This window comes from Aplidium turbinatum, chromosome 3, assembly GCF_918807975.1.
Source record: "Aplidium turbinatum chromosome 3, kaAplTurb1.1, whole genome shotgun sequence".
Lineage (NCBI taxonomy): Eukaryota > Metazoa > Chordata > Ascidiacea > Aplousobranchia > Polyclinidae > Aplidium > Aplidium turbinatum.
Window position 1 is genome coordinate 5,976,006 of NC_137474.1, and position 22,520 is coordinate 5,998,525.

Here is a 22,520-nt window from a genome sequence, read left to right on the forward strand (position 1 = left end):
CTTTGGCAGTTTAAATTCCTAAAACCCATTTGAAAGAGGCCTATATAGTATACATTTAGCCTGGCGTTTAAAATCAAAATTACATCGGCTTCTCACGTTGACAAGGACTGTGTAGTGTGTAGGCTACTGTGTATAGGTCGCTATGGCAAGAAGACAGGCTTTTGTTGAAATGTTTTGCGAAGTAATTTGACACTACTTAGTTGGTGGGAAGGGTAACCTAAGTGTGAGTAAACTTCTTTTTTCGGTTTACTTGAACACTTTTGAAACATTCATAAATCAGCTTAAGTCATCCGTATTTCGTACAGCAGGGGTCGGCAACCTTTTTCTAACTGCGAGCCAAAACCACACTTTACATGGTCTTGGCGGGTCGCCAGCGAAATTTAATTTGGTGGATTATCCATTTTATTGTTTTTATAGCCTACATTGGATCAATCAAGCTACTAGCAACTACCCAATGTGAATGCAGCGTAAGACACAGATACATTTTATTCACAATCAAAAACGCAACTACAAAAGTGTCCACATACTTTGCATTTAATCACAGGAAATCTATGTTTTTCCAAGTTTTGTTTAGCTATAGCCTAAATAAGCGGATGAATATTGCGCATACAAGTGTAAACGATTGAATTATCGAAATTAACAAAACAAACACACACAGTAACTTGGAGACAAAATGGAAATCTGACGTCTTTCGACTTCCATCCAGAACTTAGACAAATCACAACATCTTCACACAATTTTAGTTTTGTTCAAACAGTAAATTTGTGTGAAAATGGTATACTTTGCTTGTGTAGAGTTCAATTCAAACGCTTAAGAATCTTGTTTTCCAAACACATCCTCGATCAGTGCGTGATAGCCAATATTTTCAACGGCGACAGACTTTGTAATTTCTCCGTTTATCCAGGAAGAGTCGAGCTGCAAATAGACGTAAAATATCTGAAAAGCGATCATCGTAATATTTGGATTCTGTTGTAGGTAAAGTTTTCGTGTACCGTTACATTTAAAGCGAGCGTGACCAACTGGAAACACCATGCAGCATCGGGATGATACTTTGGGTCCGTTAGGCTGTATCAATGACATTTCTGGACCCCAAAAATTAGGCCTTGTACCAATGACATTCCACATTTCCAGTATCAAACCAGTTGAGAAGACCATAGTCCGTTGATGCTCAGCACTAGCTGTGACGAAAATTAAGTGCCATGTGCATTAAAACTTGAGTGAAACCCAACCAGGGATTGAACTCGTATTGACGAATTCAGGAGTTAACAGTTTATAAGCTAGAGCGCTGATACAAATTCGCACATATCCGTCGACAATATGGCTACCGCTGCACTCGACTTGGCAAAAAGATTTTATATTTAAATTGTCGTCCCCATTTAAAATGGATCTAGAAGATTAACGTGAGACGTTTCCAAAAAGATGAAGTTTATCTCAGTTCATTCTGGAAATGGCGCTAGCGCACTTCATGTCCCAAAGAGCTGCGACAGAAATAGTTGTCTGCTTGGCACCAGCCAACGCAGGCGAACCCAATAAATTGGCTATCCTTATATACTAGCCAAATCAAATCGAATCTCTTGCCAAACGACTAAGTGAGCAAAGCCATGAAAAACCATGCGTTTGTAAACAAGTAAAAAACGTGACTAGTGAGCTGATTAAAGAAGAAAAATTTAGTTGCTTCTACTGTAAAGCCGAACCACGTTCGCAAAGAATCCACATTACATCATGGATCGACGATTGCAAATACTTGACACGTCACGTTAATTTACATAAAGTTTAAGCCTTTTTAGGCATGAAAAAGATTACGTCTCGTACTGCACTTCGCTATTCATAGCCTTCAGATGTGTTAGTAATATTTTCTTTGACAAAATGGATTATGTTATTTTTTTGTTAAAAAAAAGATTTTACCCAGCTCACACAAATTAGCCCTTTTTTATTGATTCAACGTCTGAGCAACGTTAAATCAATGTAAAAACGACGGATTTCACAGAATTAGTGTGTTTTCGTCAATAACTAACATCTGCGCATTAAACAGATAACATATTTGTAATAAAAACATTAAAACTTTAGCTTAATGTTTATTGCAATTCTACAAGAACTAAAGTGTTATAACGTCCGAAGATTTCTCAATTTTCGTGTCATATTGATGTGTGCTCATGGACAATTCACCTTAATCTGCACCAGTTTTAAAGCCTGTGATATAACTAGACATGGAATTGAACCAAAACCTCCCAAAAGAAACAACCAAAATCTTTGCGTTGCATCTTTCAACTTGTTCTTTACGATACACAAAAAGACACCGCAGGTCTCACTGTTGAAATGTTTGCTCCATGGAAAACACGATAGGTTTAACAACTTAAAGTTTATCATCAGTTTTTAATCTCAAAGCAGACATATTCTTACCCTGATCGGCAGCTGCTGATATTGGATTGCTTCAACTGGGTTCTCTCGCCAGTTCAAACTCGCAACAAATTCTTTGTACTTGATGCAGCCATCCTCAGACATCCTGAGAAAAACAAAGCGATCCATGAAGACAAGAAAGCAAACGCAATTTAGTCACGACAATGATAAAGTAGACTCCATAGCTATGTCTCTATAGGAATGTATACGATAAAATATGTTGTCATGTCAAGGAAATAAATCGGCTAAGTGGTGGTTCAAATCAGTGATGTAGCCAGAAAGAAAATGTTAGGAGGGCAAAAGCCATTGTTGGGGGAGCAAACATTTTAATATTTGAAATAAAGAGTTCATTTAAAATATATCCACTGAGTGCAACTAAACATTTAGGATACCGTATTCAACATGTAATATAATGTCATTAAAATGTTGTAATAGCATTAAAAACCCATTTTTGAAGACAGAAGACAATGTTTTGGGGGGGGGGGGCGGTTGCACTCCCAACCGTCCATGGCTACGCCCCTGGTTCAAACATCATATAAGTCTACAAGTTTTTGATATTTTATTTACTCCCCACATGTATGACGGCAACTTGAGCTTATGAACGCAATATGAAAGCTTTTACTCCCCAAAGGCGCCATATGATACTTCTACAGCCCATAAACAAAATTTACCCCAGAACGCAATACATCAGCATAAGGCGCATTATTTGCCTGAAAGAAGCTGAGAACTTCATCAACAGGTTTGAACAAAGTGTCCACAATTTTCTCAACACAACTGGCAAACATTAACCTATTTTGAATAGAATACTCTTAGCCTACTTGTCCATAAGGATTTGAAGGATGTCGTCTGAAAGTGGAAGCTTGAAGGCTTTGGTGATTGTTCGGGCCTCGTAGGAAGAAATTTTGCCAGTGTCGGAGAAGTCTTCAAACATGAAAGCTTCAAGAAGGCGCTGGAAGTCCTGGAAGTACAACAGACTTAATTATTATCATCAGTAATTTGTTATTGTCGTTACGCTATTGTGATTTTAATCAGGGCTGTAGTCGGGTGAAAACGATGAGACTCTGACTCCTCGTGTTATAACTGGGGGACACCGACACCCCAAAATCCCTCCGACTTCACGATTCCGAGTCCACAGCCCTGATTTTAATACTATCTTTGGTTTGGTTTTTGAATCTTTATCCTCGGACTGACAAAGCCTTGATAGGTTATTCCTAGTAGTTTCGCATACTTGTAGAAGCTCTTGATGCAGGGCCGGTTACTGAGATTGGCAGAGTGAAGTTTTCCGATTGTTGAAGTGTTGTTGCAGGGAAATTATTCCATTCACTAGGTGCCGCTGAATGGAGAGCAGTCCTGAAATGCGTTGCTCAAGCGCACACCCCGAGAGTCGAACCAGCGCCGCGTGATCTTGAGGCGGGCGCGTAATCACTGAGCTAACGGGGCTTCCAAGCGCTCTTCTATGATGAATAGATTATGAAGGTAAATATTCATTGGCTAAGCTGCCTTCTATTGTGGCTGCCTTTGAAATAGCTATGCACACTACCCAAGAAGATTATATAAAAAAAACATTCAATGTCTTATTTGTGAAAATCACATTGGCAGAAGTAGATTTGTGAAGAAAAAGAATGCAGCCTACGTTGTAAGTAAGAGATATTGACAAGAGTTTTTTTTATGAGCAAGGTTGCATTCTATCCACCCACCTCGAACGCTTTTTTCCTAAGCTTCTCTTGGGCTACTGCTAGCACCAGATTAAGGTCGATTTCGTCGGGTTGTTTTCGGGCGTAATTACGACCTACAGTCATGATTTCATGCTCTGAGAACGTACCGAGTTGTGCCAGAAGGTTTCTGCACAAATGACGTCAATACTCAGGTTATGAGACACAATTTGGATTCAATAATAAAAACGATTGATCGCTTTAAGAGAGAACCTTAAAAACATTATGCTACATGGGTTATGAGATTGTAAAGATATGCAATCGAACGAAAAATGCTTTAGTTCTTGGTCTGATTTATACTTAGGTTACCTGTTCTAAAGCTAAATGTTCAGCATCGTGAAAGTATTATTGAGTAAAAACCTTGAATTAATTATTTTAAATTTAATACACCCGTTTTTGACACAAAATATTGTACTCGACTCCCGTCATTAAATTGTAGCCAAAATTTCACTTTAAGTCGTTTTAACGTTTGCAAAACTAAAACGAGCAACCTTTGCTACTGGGTACTTGCCTGAAGCTTTCGTATCTGATCTGTCCAGAGCTGTCAGGATCGTTGAGAACGAAAAATTCTTTAATATCCTTGCTCTTGTCCTTGGTGCATTTCTTCAGTTTCTCAATGATGAGGCTCATGTTGGCGACAGGATACTTCACAATAAAAATGCAATAAATAAAAATTTATTTTAAATTCCGAAAGGACTAAAATGATTTTGTAACAACATAGTGTTAAAAAAATGATTTAGAAGTGTATTACAACTTTAGTGAAAGAGGAAGATGCTGCTGACAAAATGATGTGGAGGACTACAATCTACACCGGCGATCCCACTTGAAGTGGGAATAAAGTCAGAAGAAAGAGAAGTGTGTTTCAACTTGGTGAAGTGAATTGAAGAGCTTGTAATGTTATGTTTTCATCAGTTTTACAAGGAAAAGTGAAATGTTTTACAAATGAAACGTTCGTAGCAGGACTACTTACCTCGTCAGAGTGAGCTTCCATGTAACGGAAGGCATATTCATCCGCACCGGTGACGACGAATTCAAAGTTGCTGAAATTGACTTTCGCGCCAACGTAGAGGTCTTGACCAGTCAGGTACTCGGACATTTCGCTCTTGAACAGTTCTTGTGATGGCTTCTTGATGCGGCCACGTTCCAAGAATTTTCCGCCAATAACTCCTGAAAATGTCGTTTAGATCTTCAAAGTTTTGAGGATTGACAATAAAACTGAATGATTTTATATTTTTGCCATATCTAGGCTTACACCCGGTAGTTGAAGATTTAGATTAGTCTAAGTGGACGGGAAGGTGAGGAAGCCAATCTTCGTGTCCACCTTCAGCCTTTAAGCGTCCTTTAAGTGTAAGTTTCCTTAAGACACTTTTTATTCAATATTAAAGAAAAATGTTGACGTTTTCTTTGATTGGTTGCTTCCGATAAATTCTAGAATCTAGATCAGCTGGCGGAAAGTAGGCCAAAGCAAAACAAGTGTTGAAACAACATCTCTCAATGTCAAAGTTACGCCACACCATCATTATTTCACACTATAATTAGACAAAGTCGTAAAATTGTTACTATTTCCAAAACAAAAATCTCATCACAATGCCTATCTCTTTTTTCAATAAAAAAAAAAATAAATTAAGTAGCGCAATCCGTTTACCAGAGTTCCTCTGAGGCGGCTCGAAGAAGGCGATCGTGTCGTCAGAGAGGAAGTAAGAGACAATGAACTTTCGGTCTTTGTCAATTGGGTTGTCTGTGGCCATGTAAGCAACGAACCGTAACACGTTGCTCTCCAATCCGTTTCTACACAAAGTTTATATCAGTGAAAGTAGCTCGAGCCAGAAAATCAGTCTCTATTTACATTGATTTAACGTCTGCAGACGTTTAATCTGTAAATACTGTTGATTTTATGCCTCGGGTTATGACCTCTCAGCTGGTAAATCAGTTTTTGCTGCTTTCACTGGCCATGAAAACAGTACCTACTGTAGGCAAAAGTTTCCACATGAATTTGGTGTCAACATTTTGCTTTTCTCTTAAACAGTTTGCCATTAAAATGAACGTGCCAGCAACAAGAACAAGCTTTGAAAGATCTTTTTTGGTAAATATTTTCCTGTTAGACCAAAACATTAACAAGTCAGTACAAACCTATCCTTCTCCATAAACTTAATGAAGTCGCGCTGGGGAGGCTTGGGAATGAGACCCATGCAAGAGCAGAGTGAATCTTCCTCGGAGCCAAATCCATTGTACGGAGGCACTGGGCGTGGAGCTCTTATAGGAGGATCTGCCTTGTACTTGATAGGATCAAAGTTGTCTGAAGAAGCACAGAGAGATTCAACAATAAAATAGAGCAAAGAAGATAAAATAACGTAAATTTTAGTTGCAGTGAAGAAGTGTTCCAATAGCTTACCAATACCAAACTTGCTCTTGTAGTATTCTTTTGTGAAGTTGTCGCAATCACACAAAACCAGTTTTCGCCCCCACACGTTGAGCGCCGCTCCAATTACGAGATCAGCACTGGTGTAAAAGTCTTCGTATACAGCTCCGGTCTGTCAAACAATCAATGCAATGTTAATGTCACAAAGATTCCAAATGAGTCTACAGGCTAAGACTAAGTCTCAATCATTGCTAAGCTGTTTTTCTTTATAACCAACAACTGCAGAGTTGATTATGGCGAGAAGGTTTATCATCGCTCAAAGCTGCAATACGATACGTTTCGTCTTACTCACTGCAGGAGCTTGTCCTTAGAATAAGTTAAACTAAATGTGGCGAGGTATTTATCATCATCGGTCGTTATCTCCGCGTGCGGCAGATTGCGCATCAACATGGCTTATTTGCTTCCAAGAGTGGCGATTTTGAGCCAACTCGCCCAGTGTCGTCAAGTTGAGTCCGGTCCATGATTGGATGTTGTCTTGCCATCGTTTTGGTAGTCTGCCGCGTTTTCTTTTTCCTTCTACTTTGCCTTCTGTGCAAACTTTGCTGATTCCGAATTGTGATCTTTTAGTGTGGCCGAACAGTTTTAAAACTTTTGATTTTATTATTGCTGCAATTGGATGTAGTTTTGTCATAGTTAGAAGATCTTCTATTTTCGTGTGATCAAGTAACCTTTTGTTGGTCATGCTTCTCATGATGTGATTTTGGGAGGTAGTGAATTTTTTCATTGTTGATGATGTCCAATTTACGCATTCTAGACCGTACAGCACGACTGGTAAAACGTATTTATAGTTAGAAGGAAAAAAATTATCTTGTAAGTAACAGCACTTTTTGCTGTGATAATAAATCTATAACGGTATAACCAGGCTAGTTGGATTAGTTTTATTGCACAAACCTTCAAGCTGTCAAGAATGTAACGTCCTCCGTGACCCATTGGCCCGAACACATTCAAGACAGTTCTGTCTGTCTTTTCTCCAGGTTGTCTGAGCGGCAAAGGTGCACTCTATAAAAAAAACGTTTCATTCACATCTTCAGCGTTTTGTTACTGAACAGTTACTGTTGAAAACAAAGCATCAAATTTTTTTTCCGATAGCCGAGAAAGTTTTGAAGAAAATTTCATAAAGTCTCTACTTTTAATCATCTCTGAACCGAGGATGGCGCCTCAAAGCCTGGGGAAAATGCACGAAACTATCAAGATAAAGCTTCCAAAAATGCTTTCATGGAGGATTATTATTACTGCAACCTAACTAAGCTTCGAATTTGTACTAAATGCAAAACACCATTAAACATAATATTCTGTTTAATTCAGACAAAAAAAGAATTTCTTGGTCTTGATAGCGTACAGATAAAACGCCATTTCCACAAGCTTAGACTACGTTGTGTGTAAACTCTGTAATCTTTTATAGTGAAGCAAGCAAATAAACGCACAGGAAATTGTGTACCTTAGGCAATCTGGCTCTTCTCAAGAAGACAGAGCATGCATCCCGGCCTGCATTTAGAGGGATTGTTTCTCGTATTTCGATTGTGTCGTCCGCAAGGAAGTAGTGAAGGATCTAAAACAATTGTAATGTTTGTAGGAGCTCAAGAAACTGTTTGTAAGAGCATTTAAACTAGCAAAACTCGTCTTTTATACAATGATCTAACGACGTTGAACCAACGTATGCAAATGTTAAATCAATGTAAAAAAGATGGAATATGTGAGTTGAGATAACCTTCCTCCGGTAAGCTACATGTGCAGACAAGGTCTTTTCTAGTTTATATTTTAGGTCAAAGAATACCAAAGTCAAAGTATAATCATCACAATTCTAGGTATCTGCAGACGAGTGAGCCTAGCTAAACTTTGTCTGTCTCTTGGCAACTTCCAGTTACCCAGATGATTCTTCGCTACTGAATGATGTTAACATTGATATTACACCATACTCAGTTAATCCATTAGGATTTAGAAGCTTCTTTATAACAAACTGGCATTTTTAGTACTATCAAAAAAGCTTTAGCATCGACCCGATTTTCCGCTGTTGTGTGAAACAAAAAGCATTCTTGAGATATCACCCTGCCTACCATTTCTCTTGTGTCTCCAAACATGGAGTCACTATCATCCCAATAGCATTCAAATCGAAGAACATGGCGATCATGGTCCAAGAACTGCTTCAGTGTGTCCGTACGCTCGTATGGACGCAGCGGCTGCATACTTGCTTCCATCTAAAATCAAATAAAGATTAAAAACTTTAGTTTGAGTCAAAACAAAGAAAATAAAAATAAACATTCTTATCTTTGGACCCAAGTGCAATCTATACGTGAAAGAAATAAAAAGGGTAAGTAAATAAAGCTTTGTTGTAGGTTAGAACCCTGGAGCGGCAATCGAAAGAACGCCGGTTCGACACCGCTCAAGAGCATGCGGCAGTGTCTGTGGCAGGACACTTAAAGGCATGCATGAAGGTGGACACGAAGATTGGCTTCCTTGCCTTCCTGTCCACTTAATCTAAATCTTCAACCACCGGGTGTAAGCCTGGATACAACAAACAAACAGACCTAACGAAGATAAGCTATTACAAATTATATAAATTATATACTAAATAATAAGACTGATAAGTGGACGCACTGGCCGGGTTGCATTGCGGCCGGGTTAGACGTTTCAATGGTACAGTGTGTCTGGGGTACTACCTATCAAGAAGAACCTTCCATAGCTTTGTGCTGAATAAAAAGCATGCTATAATGCAAGCTTTCCCCGTGCCTACCTCTTTCCTCATTGTGTGGTATGGGTCATTTGGGATGGTATCAGGAGTGTTTATTCTTACGCCCAGCTTTCGTAAAAAATTCTTCGTAAACTGGTCGCATGACGTAAGCTTGAATTTTCTGAATATTTAACAAATCTGTTTAGTTTAAAGTTATTTTCATTGACGTTCACGCGGTTAGCCTACATTGCTGATCCAATGCTCGCTGTTCCATAGTGAGTAGTCAGGTAGTGCTGACGCCAGGAAGATCGCTCCTTCTCAACAGCCTCAGCTTTGTTAACGAAGAACACATTTAGCTCTTACAACCTCGTTAATGTTCAACGTTGTGCAATGTGCACTTGGTAACGAATCAGTCAACGTCTCAACCAGATAGTTGGTCTGGATTAGGTTTTCAGGACCTGACAACTTTCATTAGATCACTAAATGTTCCTTTCGTTTTGCACTAAACAGTGATTTAGATATAGTAATTTATATTTTAAACATAGGCCTATGTGAGCATTTTTTAGAAAAATAGCCAAACCTTCCATAAAAGACAAGCTCATTCCCCACATTGAAGTGCTCAACAGTGTAAAAGTCGTCATCATTTGGTGCAGGTAAAGGGATCCTGTGACGCCTGATTAAGGTACCTTGTGGAATTCCAGCATTCTTCACCTGTTATAGCATATGATGATCAACTAAATCAGTAAAACCACAACAGCACATCATCAGCAGCGTAAAGACTAAAGATCTAAGCGATTTTAACACGTTATATATGTTCTTGAACCATAGTGTTAGCTTGTTACAGTAGGCTACTGTGATTACTTACTGTGTTTTGATTAAGCTATATGCCGGTGTAGAACTTAACTGTTTTCTTAACAATAATTTTCATCATCTACTATTACAATTTCTCAAAACATAAAGAATTGTACTGCAAATTGAGCAGGTTAAGAAAGTTTAATGCAAATTTAGCAGGTTGTAGTAAAACCTTATTGAATCTGAAAATATAAACATTTAGGTATAGTTTCATATACAAAAAAGTCTCTTAAAAACATGTGTGTTCACCTGAGGTTCAATAACTTGAATGGAATCATCTTCAAGATAGAAATATATTTTGCATTCTCTTATTCTGTATTGTTCTTCTCGCTTCTCATGGACACCCTCTTGAAAGTATGCTCGAAAGGAGAGAACCTAGAACAATTACTTTCTCAATGCTTGTTGCATAATGGTCTATGGTATTTACGTCAATTTTTTGAGAATGATCTTTGTGATGTAGTCCCAATGTTCTTGTAAATTAATCACATGACAGGCTACTGTGGTTTCACAATACATTTCATTTTTGCGATAACTGTAACCACTCACTCCAGTAGGCCTATTGGGATCGCTACAACTTTGGTATCAGTTGAAGCGGCGGCAAATGATAATGGTTAGGTTATATAGTTGGTTTTGAATCTTTATCTGCTGGAAAAAGTCTTAATAGGTTATTCCTGGTAGTTTTGCATACTTGTAGAAACTTTTGAGTTGACGTGTAATGTCTACTATATAACTTTTACTATTGATAACTCAATTTGTCGATGGTGTGAATACTAATCTTGATTCAAAATGAGTGATGAAAACCATGCTGATGTCTCTCATCCTCTCTTTTTAGTTTCTCAATGTTATAAAGAAGCAGAAGTTATACAAGGACCCATCAATTTTGCAACCAAACAATGGGAAATACCAAGTAACCTACTAATATATAAAATCAACCAGGTTCAAAAAGTTGTAATTAATTAACTGATATGCCTTCTTCATCCCACAAAAATATATTTGACTACGATACTGAAAAAGACATTTTTAAGGTGATTAAATTGATATAATTACAAGCTTATAATCATAACAAGGAAATTCAAAATCAAAACATGTTTTGAGAAACCTGTCTATCAAATGCGACCCATGCAGGAGCATTGCTGCCATCTCCCTTAGGAAATACGCTGTGTTTAGATTTAATTTTTTGTCCTCGAAGTAACTCTCCTCCAATGCCAGGTTTTTCTTCACCGACTAGCATAGAAACCTCATTTCTGTAGTCGAAGTGATGGGATTTGTGGAACTTTTCCTTGCCAAGCTAAATGATGCACCAAAAAATAAGAATTGGTTAATTATAAAAAACAGACAACTTTTGTTCCATACAATAAATACCTATTTTATTCAGCTAAAATTTTGTTTCAAGTTTTCTTTAAGCCACTAGGGCCAAAGCTAATGGTCAGCCTATTTTCTAGGCTTAATAACCAAAACGTTTGAAACATAGGCTACATCAAACCATACCTGCATTGGTGCTACTGAGAATATTCATGATTAAGGGAGTTTTAATTAGCCTGTATTATTGAAAATGAGTTTGTTTATTTTTTCTATTGGCAGCAGTTCTTATATCAATAATTCACTTTCTTTGCATTTTCAATAAAGTCCTATAGGCCTATAGCCTTAGAAGAGTCTACATTGAAATCTAGCAAAGTTTTTTTTAATTAATTTTTCATAAGAAATTGATTGTTATATCCAAGTAACCACATATTGAAAGCTGTAGACTAAGCTATTAGACTTGACTTATAGGCTACACTATGTCTAATACAGGGGTTTTCAACCTTGTTTTTTTGTCATAGCGTGGTTACTGTTTAACTTTAGTTGGCACAAAGCAACATACAGGAACTAAGTGAAAACTATCTCGGAATAGTCTCTAAAAATACCAAATGCTTTTCTATTGTTAAAGCCTTTGCAATGTCTGAAAGCTTAAACAATAGAGTAACCAGCACAGGTCGTAGAATAGGCTACCGGTAGTTGATTGTGAAAAAAACACAGTTTTTAACTTTTTTTTGGCAAAAAAAAATTGAAAATGATACACTGGATTTTCAGACGTCTCGCAACCCCGCAAAAATGGCTTACAACTCCCACAGAGGTTGCGACGCCCAAGTTGAAAACCTCTGATCTAATAAAGAGCGAATGTTTTATTTTGTCCGTTGCGAGAATACCGTAGTAGCCTATACAGTACAACTATAAACAATACAAAATAGCACTATAACAATCTAGATTCCACAACAGACAGTAAGCAGAAAAGGACTATATTATTCATCAAGTCAGCTGCTTCCCCTGTTTTCAACTTATAAATGTCAAGCATCGGCAAATTACGTTGAAATAAGATAGGCTGATGTTTATTAAAATTAAAAACAAAAAGCTGTAAACTGCTGCGATAGTCAAGTAAAATCCTATGATTTTATTCAAATATCAAAAAATAGAATACCCTACAAAAGTAGTATAAAAAAACAAAGAAAAGAAAACAACTATGCAAAAACAACAACTGTTAACTGCTAGCATAAAGGACTTAGCAACCATTGTTTAACAAATCTGAATTTTGAATTAACTTATGCTAATTACTTACACATTTGTTAAAAGAATTTCCCGGCAAGTATGGGAGAGCCATTTTCAAACTTTGAAATGTTAAAATGCAACAAACTCACAAGCTTAGAGGAAAAAATCACAACAGAACTAAGGATAGATGAACAAAGCTCAAAGCAACTCTATGTTTCTTTCAGACATCGCTGTTCAAGCGTCACTATGGTAACACTTAAAGGTGATAATCTTTTTTTTTCAACATTTGCTGCAAAAAATTAATTCTTTACGTAAAAGGCATTTTTTTTTCGGAACAATTATTTTTTTTCTTAAATCTGGACTGTTTTTCAACAATCTTTGAGAATGATTTATACAAGAATAAAAATTGACTCCTTTATAGTGTTTTATTAGTGAAATAATTCATAAATTAAGGTGTTGCATTGCAAGCGTGCTATATTTTAAACTGATTGTCCTGCTTTGGTATCATGCACGTTATAACGTCCAAGTTTTGTTGCTTCTACCTTTCTTTAGACCTCTGCTGTGTTTGGCACATATTGTTTTTTGTTGTGATTGTAAAACATAAAAACAAACTGAACTAAAGTCAGTTTTATTTAGAAATAAGTAAAATCCTGAGCAGCAGCGCAATCAGGTGCAATAAGAAATATGATTAATCTGATTTGATTCAAAGTGTAAAAAATTTTGTTTAATGATTTTTTTTTTATCAAGTTTTAATTTTTTTTTCAACCCTGCCCCGATTCAACAAAAATTTGGTTAATCATCAGTCAATTTTTCTACCATAAATGTATGGTGCTTGATTTACACTTTAATATGGGTGTGCACTGTGCACTTGTCGGTTTACAGTTTAAAGAAACTTTGCAAAGTTGTATCTGGGCAGTCGGCATTGCAAGAAGCGATGAACACAAGCTTGTATAGATGCAGAATATGCAACGAATACATAAGCTTTATTCTGTTTTTACTTTTAAAGTTTGAAAACCAAACATAAACTGAAGAATTTTTCGCTGTGTAAACACTAGACTAGAACATGACCACAGAATCAACAAGGAAAGAAGTAAAGCATGAGATGTAAAGAAACGTAGTGTGGGTTTCGAAAAAGTAAACCAGTACACAGTTAATAAGGAAAAAAAAGAAGCATGAACTGTAAGAAAAAAGATGTGGGTTTCGAAAACGGAAAATTAAAATTTCTTCCTTGTCGATTATATGGTCATGTTCTAAAGTTTATCCTTCCCCTGAGTGAAGGGAAAAACCTAGAACATCACACAACTCAGGCGAAAGAGAAATTGAAAAAAGAAAACTAATCGGGAAATCGGTATGTCCACCAGACATTTGACCACGAGAGTACGGGAGCATCTGAACTTTAGAGACTTAAAGAAAAGTGCCATCAAGGACCATATCATGGATTGTTCTTTTTGCACAGATCAAAAATTCTCTGCTGACTCATTTAAAATTTTACGCAAAGGCAAATCCCAATTTGACACAAAAATTCAGGAAGCGTTGTTAATCAAACGCTACAATCCAAATCTAAACAAACAATTATTTGCCAGTGGCGCCTCCATTCTCCTTAATATTTATTAGCCTAGTTGTATCACGTACTCCGTGGTGCAAATTCGTTTGTAACTTAATCATGCAGTTGCCTTTTCTTAATGTAATTTTTCGTCTGTCTGTATGTTTTCCACTCCAGTGCTTTCAATCGTGCGTGTTTCTCGATGCTTTTAGTTAGTTACGGTAGTCACTGTCAAGAAGTGAAATTTATTGTAGTTTATAATTATTTACAGATTCCTGATGAGGACTTAAGTTAAGTCGAAAACGTTTGATATGTTGAACTATTTGTAAATATGTAATATACTGTTGTAATGCTCAACCCTGTGTTATTGTTGTGTCTTGCCTGTCTTTGGTATAAAAAAGCAAACTCTCTCCCGAAACTATAAAAAAATGATGGTTTGCGAAAATAGAGAATTGAAAGTACAGTAGTTGCTTTTAGCGCCAAAAAACTCTCTTTTGCAAACCATCATTTTTTCCCGATTAGTTTAATTTTTTCAATTTTCACTTTCGCCTTAGTTGTGTGATGTTCTAGTTGTTACCTCAGTGAAGAGCGCTGCCATTTTCAAATGAAAGAATATACCAATACCAGATCAAGCCTCAAGGTTGCAGAAAATGCAAACTGCAAAGCAGTAATCTGTAAGGACTGCTGGGGGCAGTGGCGTAGCTAGGGGGGGGGGGGGGCGGACCGCCCCGGGCGGCACTTTCAGACAGGACGTTTTTTTTTGTTGTTGTTGATAATGCAAAAGTACGCGGAAAATAAAAGCAAACAGAATGGCAACGTTCAAAACAGTGGCGTAGCCAAGGGGAAGGAGGGGTTTGGGGGTTACGACCCCCCCTTTGGCACGCATGTGACGTCACGATATTGAAAATGATGCTTTCAGTCTCTATGTTTCTAAAACAAAGTTTGCCTAATTTTAAACGAAACTCCATTAAATGAGCGAGTTTTGCCAATACCAACCATCTCAGCCAGGAATTAGCAACAAGAAAACATAGGTAGAGACTTAGCTTTATTAAGTTACCAAAAAATTCCCAAGAAAACATGATCTTATCCTTTTGCTATGCCACCGGACAGCACCATTTTATAGGAATATTTATACTAGGGGATTTATACCCACATTTTTGTTGAAAATGCTCTCAGAATGCACCAAATCCAAAGTAATTTTTCAAAATTTTCTGGGGGAGGCCCCCCAAACCCCCCGCCGCTGGGTGTCGTCTTTGGCGAGGACGCCGTCAGGCTTCGCCCGCCGGCCCTTAAAATCCTTCCTTTCAAAATTATTTGCTACGCGGTACTAGTTCAAATCATACAATAATTCCACTTTAAGTCAATTAAAAAAATTTCATTTTCACATGCTTTTTCTTGAAGAGGCGGCAAAATCTGAATCCGCCCCGGGCGGCACATTTCCTAGCTACGCCACTGGTGGGGGGCTAGAAATGTTTATTTAACTTAATCTTTTTCACAAAATTAGTGTGGTGGTTCACATTTAAGGATTAATTTGGTCTTTGTTGCTGAGGCAATGGATCATGTTATTAGAGCTGATTGTATGAGTTGGCAACTATACCGTACCATAGCAAATACAGTACCTACCTCAGCAGTGCTTCCACTTTTGTGGTAATTACCACAATTGTGGAAGTTTTATCATGCTTGTGGTGAAAATGTGGTAATGAAAAATGTGTGGTAATTTAGTGGTAATATGGAAATTTTGTGTGGAAATGTTGCCAAAATGCGGAAATTATAGTTTTGAAAATTTAACATAAAATACCATCAATAAATTAGAGCATTTAAACTGTTGTCTTCCGAAATCGAACAGATATGCAAAAAACTACTTATAATAGCATGCGACTAGCATGTTCCGCTGTTTTCGATTTGATTTTGGAATGCGTCCTGACTTTTGACTTTGAACATAGGGTGACCATGTGATCATATTCATAGTCAAGATGTCTTTCAGATTCTAGCTGCGGTGTCAAGTAAGCTTACAGTACTTTGCTTACTTATTTTGGACGTTTTAATAACTGAAAATAACCGGTACTGTTAATAAACTGAGTATTATAGTTGTTTTAGACCTTATTTTACACTATATAGTGTAAATATAGCCAAATAATAGCATTGCCAGATAAGGAATTCTGTCGTAATTTGAGAAAAGTTTAAAGCTGTTGAAAAAAAAACTTGCATTTTGGAAGTTTTTTTTAGTTCTGGGTAAAGATCAAAACCCTAACCTTATTCCTAAGTCTAACCCTTCCTAACTTTGGCAACACCTGATTGTAGCCATGGCAACAAGTGGGTAAACATAAGTAAGTCGAAATATGGTTAAACTCGGAAGAAAATCACAGTAAAAATGTAGTAATCTGAGGACAAATGTGGTAATACAAGTGGTAATCTAGTTTTGTAAAAGTAGAAGCACTATACCTCAGGCTATACATAATAATCAATTACATCTCATTAAACGGTGGTTTGATTTCCTACTGCCCTACACAGATGTGCTAAAATGGAAATGTGTATTATTGAGGCCACAGTAATTCTTTCCTTTATGAATGTGTTTGTGTAAAATGAATTGTTGATATTCACTAACCGGAGAGAGAGATGTGTTTTATTTGCCCTTCCAGCAGAGAAAAAATCAAGTAGTATAATTACACAATAGAACACATAGGCCTATATAATGTAGAGAAAAGACTGGCAGCACCAAATAACCTTGGTTTCCTAGTCCAGGTGCTGCTTCTGCCTGTCATCAAGTAGGCCTAACTGTAGTACCATCCTTTCATTAAATTAACAACCGTTGTTAAAGTAGAGTCACTATGTACATGTAGCACATATAAAAGTTCATAATCTGCATTTCATATGAACTTCAGTTTTTACACAACTAGGTCTACATGGTCAATTCACAAATAATGTCAATACGTTATTTTTGTGATTGCATACTTGGTTATTTATGACTCTGAAACCGATAATTACCGCATTTACATAAAGATAAACGGAGCTAGTATACAAGTCCCCCCCCCCCCCCCCCCCCCTTGGCAACTCATGACAAAGAGGAATTGACCAAAACATGTGGATTGAAGTGTGTGAACAGTAAAGCAAAGGTAAAGTAGTTTCACCCTATATGTTTGGTTGAATCCTGTCTTTGTCATGAGTTACCAAGGGGGGGAACTTGTATACCAGCTCCAGATAAACCCCCATCAATATTGTTTCATAGAATGTTTATTCATCTTTATGTAGGTACTTATTGGTTTCAGAGTCATAAATAACCCAGTATGCAATCACAAAAACAACAAGCTGTTATAAATTGCAGAGTATATACTTGAAATAATTCATAAGATTGTAGGCAGTAGGCGATAAGTTTTCGTTATGACTTGGGTTGAAGTTCTACCTTGTGTTGGTATCATGTGGGCATTAGGATGTGCACTGTGTGGAACTATTCATCTCTCCAAGCGCCAACAGTATCGGGGATTCTTTGACAAAAGAGTAAGTATACTCTATAGCAGGGATCACCAAACTACGGCCCGCCACGTGCTGCGGAAATAACAGCTGCACTACAACTATTAAGGAAAAAAGTTATCAAACTTTTTGTTAAGGACTAACGTTGCTGTTGAGCTACATGCAACCTGTTAACGATTATTCCATATTGTTTCTTCTTATGACATCACAAACTTTGTTGTTCAAAACACCAATGTTTGATCAGTACGATATCTCTGTGTAGGCAAATCCTACCAGCCAGACTAGACATCACAGCAGGGGCCAGGGATAACTGTTCCAGCAACCTTTCGATTTTCATCACAACTTTGCTATTCCACCGCTGAATTGTTATTTATTTTGCTCAATTCAAGTCAATGGAGATTCTAAATAGTTGTATATCTTTTCGCAATTCGCATCCGGCCCGCAGCTACTAATCTCGCAGCAATCTGGCCCTCAGAGAAAAAAGTTTGGTGACTCCTGTTCCATAGTATGATGGTACATATCAGTAGATGTTTGGTTTTGGACAATGGACATGCACATTTGTGCAAAGTACAGCTTTAACACATTCTTAGCATTAGCTTACTTTGTGATGACAAACTAGCTTGAAAATGCAATCAAATTTTATCATCAGTGAATTATTTCATATGCATGCATTGTTCTCAGTTTTTAATAATGCAAAGTTACATTTGTAAAAGATTAGTCAAAAGGTAGAACTTTTTGTTGTTTGAAAATGGTCTAGAACAGGGGTGACGAACCTTTTTGCTGTCGCGGGCCACTTTGTCAATTACACATGAGTTATCGGGCCACACAACTTTTTAATCGTCAAAATTCCATGACGTCATAGATTGGAATCGACCAAAATTGGTGAATAGTGTTTTCACACCTTTACACACCACACCTTAGTCCGGGAACATCGTGAATCTGGGGTGGTAAAAGGATAGACCCTCGGCCCCAGACGCTCACACGACGACGACGACACCTTTACCTTATAACTTTCCTATTTTTTAACTTTAAACCCTGAAAGTTAGTGTTTAGGGCAGTGGTTGCCAACCTTTTTTACCTGGTGGGCCCTTTTGGTCGATATTCAAATCTAAATCCCCCCCCCCCCCCCTATAAATTTAGTTTGTTAAAAACTCGTTTACATTAATATTTTAATCTAAGTTTTGGAAGATAAACTAAACTTTCACTAGTAATAACCTTTTTAGCTGGTAATATTCCTTTTCAAACTAAAATAATTTAATTAAAGAAGAACGTAGCTGAAAAGTATTTTATTCAAAGAATAGGCATTCAAAATTCTAAGAGTCAATGCATTTAACAGTCTGTGTGAATCTTGTGATTTTTTTTCGATAACTCATGAATGTCGTGGAAGAGTATTGGAAAGAGCACAACGATTATCATTCTCCACGTCTAATCTGTTTCTTTGTTTTGTTTTCATTTGCAAGAGTTGAAAAATCTGATTCGCATAGATAAGTGGAAGCAAATGGAAGGATACTTCGAGTAGCTTTCTCTGCCACTTTCGGATAGGAATTACACATCAATGGCCAAAATCCAGTGATTGATATCTTTCTGAATAAGTCTGTTGCGCAAGAATCCGTTTTGAGTTCTAAAACTTCATCCTGCAATTTATCGAGAAGTTTTTCCACCAGCAATGTGAATGAATTTTGCATTAAATCAAGCTCATCGTCATAAATTTTAGGAAAATATCGAATGAATTCCAGTTCTAATTCTAATGCTGTGAGATGTTGCAAAGTCAATTCTTTTTCCAACTCTAGAAGAACTTGTTCTTTGCCATCAACAACCAGCACCAATGATAATTCTTTAAACATGGGAACATGTTCAATTGTTCATTCTAACTTTTCTCTTTCAATTATTATCAAGCTTGCTAGTGAAAGCTTCAAGCTTCCAAAGCATCTTCAAGTGCTGAGCGGTACTGGTATCTACTCCTGGAAGGGCCACCCAAACCAGCCTGGTCGAAATGTAGAGGCCAGACAAAACGTACTCCCCTCGCGAAGAAGACAGCAGAGCCTTCTAGTACCGACAATCTCCAAATGACGATGACATAAATCAATCACTCTCTTCCAACCTTTCTTGAACCATCATGGAAGCAGTAGCCTACAGTTTGTAAATTTCCATTGTATCAATATGTCAATGGCTCATGGATACAGATAACCCATGTTGATGAGCAATCTGCTTTAAACAGAGATGGCAATTGAATATATACCGTATATTGGTGTTTTCCCTTGCATTTTCAGATTTAGTTTATTCAATGGACCAAACATATCAACCAAATAAGAAAGGAATCTAATCCATCTGTCATCATTCAGCAATCCACAAACAAATTTCAATTTTATTTAAAAGTCAAAAAATAATTTAAGCTTGTCTATGAGCTCAAACACTCGTTTGGTTACGTTTCCTCATGAAAGCCATCCAGTATTTAAATGAAAAAGGAGTAGGCCTACGTGATGGATTGCATCCATGTCAGATTGTCAGTGCACTTAAATAATCGGGAGTTAATCTAATAATAATTTCCTCTTTAACGCTCTAATCTAGGCCAACTTACTAGGCTTAAAAGGTTTACAATCCTAAAACCAAATTCCCCCTGAAAATTTTCCCCCTAGTGGGGAATTCTCTCCCGGTTGGGAACCACTGGACTTTAGGGCAAGAAAATAGCAAAGGAAAGGTGTACCAGTGAAGGCATAAAACAGCTTTGAGATGTCTTTTGTCTTTAACGCATGAGCGATTGTCAAATTGTTTACGGGCCGCACAAAATTCTTTGACGGGCCGCATGCGGCCCGCGGGCCGCAGGTTCGTCACCTCTGGTCTAGAAGAACTCTGGTTATTCTCACCATTACTATGGGAATTTTAACACAGAGACTAGCTTACTTGATGTGTTAATTAGGTTTAGCCCTTATTATTCAAGAGTTCCAATTCAATCTCAATTATGCAACTAGAGAAAGCTGCTAAATTTTAAACTGCAGTTTTGCTATTTCAACATGCATTGGCATCTTCAAAGTACAATTACGGCAAAGACTTCAGTATGTTTATGTGATGCCACATATTGTTTTAATTAGTAAATTTCTTCTTTTGGAGCCCCGATTGCAGCAATCACAGAGTTAACTTTTCGTACAAAGTCAAAATACAGCGTTATGGTACATAAAGTGTGGTGGTACAACAATTTACTGGTTGTACATTAACCTACTTGTTTTTGATGAGTCTCCTACAAGTCAGCAGTTGTGAACTGAGCATTTCAGCAAGTGGCTAAAATTCGCAAATGATGAAACTGAGTAAACCGAAACTTGGCATGTCACAAGTCAGCAAAACCAGTTTAGCAAGTGATGACCAAGCAAGTCCGAAGCTAGGTGAAAAATTTTCCTTTGCTGACTTGGACAGTGTGGTAGCTCAAATTTACTAGGCTAGCTGAGTTGTCGCATGCCGAGTATTCCAATGACCTTTTTGACTGATTTCAAATTTATCGCCACATTTACAAGTAGTTTTGTTTGAAGGTATGTCAAAGCTTAATTTTGTTTTACACTTAGGTACCTTATGGTGACTTTCGCTACAAGTATGAAATGGATGCCCGATTAGCGGAGAGAGATCTACGACTTGGCATCTACCCTACTATGGTAAGCAAAAATGCACATTTTTAAGAGTGTTATGATTCCGAAGAGTTTTATTTAAAATGCAGCATAGCTTCAATTGTAACAGGGAATTGCTGCATATAATCAATCCAAACAACAAATCAGAACTTTTTTAAATTGGTTCAACATCTGCAGACGTTAAAAGGACTGATTTGCTGTGTGGGAAAAGATCAAATGTTATCAGTGAAGCACTCTATCCACTTTGCATAATTCGAGAACATCCCATGCACACGTTTTAGTGAAGCTGCGATATTTGTTGGTGGACATTATTGTGTGGTTGACTCATGCGCTCTGGATCTAGTTTTATAAGACCATTTTCTATCATATTTGATTGATTAATGGATTGATTGAATCTTTATCCTCGGACTGGGAAAGCTTCTTGCAGAGCTTAATCCTGGCAGTTTTGCATACTTGTAGAGGCTTTGAATCACTGGCGCAGGCCCGGTCACCGAGATAGACAGAGTGTAGTTTTCGATTGTTGAAATCTTGTTGCGGGGGAATTATTCCATCCATTAGATGCCGCTGAATGGAGAGCAGTCCTTAACGTGTCTTGCTCAAGCGCACATCCCGAGAGTCGAACCAGCGCCGTTTGATCTTGAAGTTTCTTCGTTGCAGAAGTGACGCGCTAACCAATTGAGCTATCGGGCGATTTCTAAGAATCTGAATTCTTGACACAAGTTATAGTCAAGTTGTTGCATGCATGTCATTCTCTTGATCACGTCCAGCTGATCACGTAGCATTTGGTACAGCCACTGCAATTGACCAATCACATAAATATGCCCGTTGTACATTGTATTCAAGCATAAAATTGTTAATATGTAAATTAACTATGTCGAACAGTTTCTGTTTTTGGAAATTCTGACTTCATCGCAAACTCTTCTGTTTTGATCTATTGTTTAGGCCCAGTGGGTACACCCAATGTGGAGACCGAAGAACTATCCTGCTCAGCAATAGATGACTTCACAGAAATATTGTTAAATTCTTCTTTCACTTTATTAAAATACATGTTGGTTGACTACATCGTGCGGTATATTTTTGTGTCAAGTGTAGTAGTGCTTTTTACTTTCTGTTGTTTGAAGGCGTTGCGATTGCAAGTTTTGAAACCCTGTTTTTCATTGGAAAGCTACCAAGCCCAAAATCCTCCGAAAAAATGCTCGTTTGGCATCCCCTTGCTAACACTAGTCACAGGAGGGAAAACGACTGTTTGATTGCTGAAAGTAGGCTACTGCATGCTCTGTCCCAGCCAGCAAGCCCATATGGGCACCATATACTATTTTAATGG

At 37.5% G+C, this 22,520-nt stretch overlaps 1 protein-coding gene and 1 long non-coding RNA gene across 2 annotated transcripts; one reads left to right on the forward strand and one right to left on the reverse strand.

Moving 5' to 3' along the window:
- Nucleotides 1-468: 468 nt before the first annotated feature.
- On the reverse strand, nt 469-12,807 carry LOC145766328 (EF-hand domain-containing family member C2-like). The gene is made up of 17 exons (XM_082578014.1): nt 12,642-12,807; nt 11,148-11,336; nt 10,298-10,423; nt 9,777-9,907; nt 9,260-9,377; nt 8,583-8,723; nt 7,967-8,077; nt 7,420-7,527; nt 6,502-6,640; nt 6,240-6,405; nt 5,755-5,897; nt 5,080-5,276; nt 4,621-4,754; nt 4,095-4,239; nt 3,216-3,355; nt 2,401-2,503; nt 469-915 (listed from the first exon to the last, which is right to left on the reverse strand). The coding sequence occupies exons 1-17, from the start codon at nt 12,681-12,683 to the stop codon at nt 811-813; spliced, it is 2,238 nt and encodes a 745-aa protein (XP_082434140.1). The 5' UTR covers nt 12,684-12,807; the 3' UTR covers nt 469-810.
- Nucleotides 12,808-17,440: 4,633 nt separating this feature from the next.
- LOC145767607 (uncharacterized) lies at nt 17,441-22,256 on the forward strand. Its single transcript, XR_014288818.1, has 3 exons — nt 17,441-17,609; nt 21,137-21,223; nt 22,139-22,256. It is a non-coding gene; the product is annotated as an uncharacterized LOC145767607 (long non-coding RNA).
- Nucleotides 22,257-22,520: the final 264 nt, after the last annotated feature.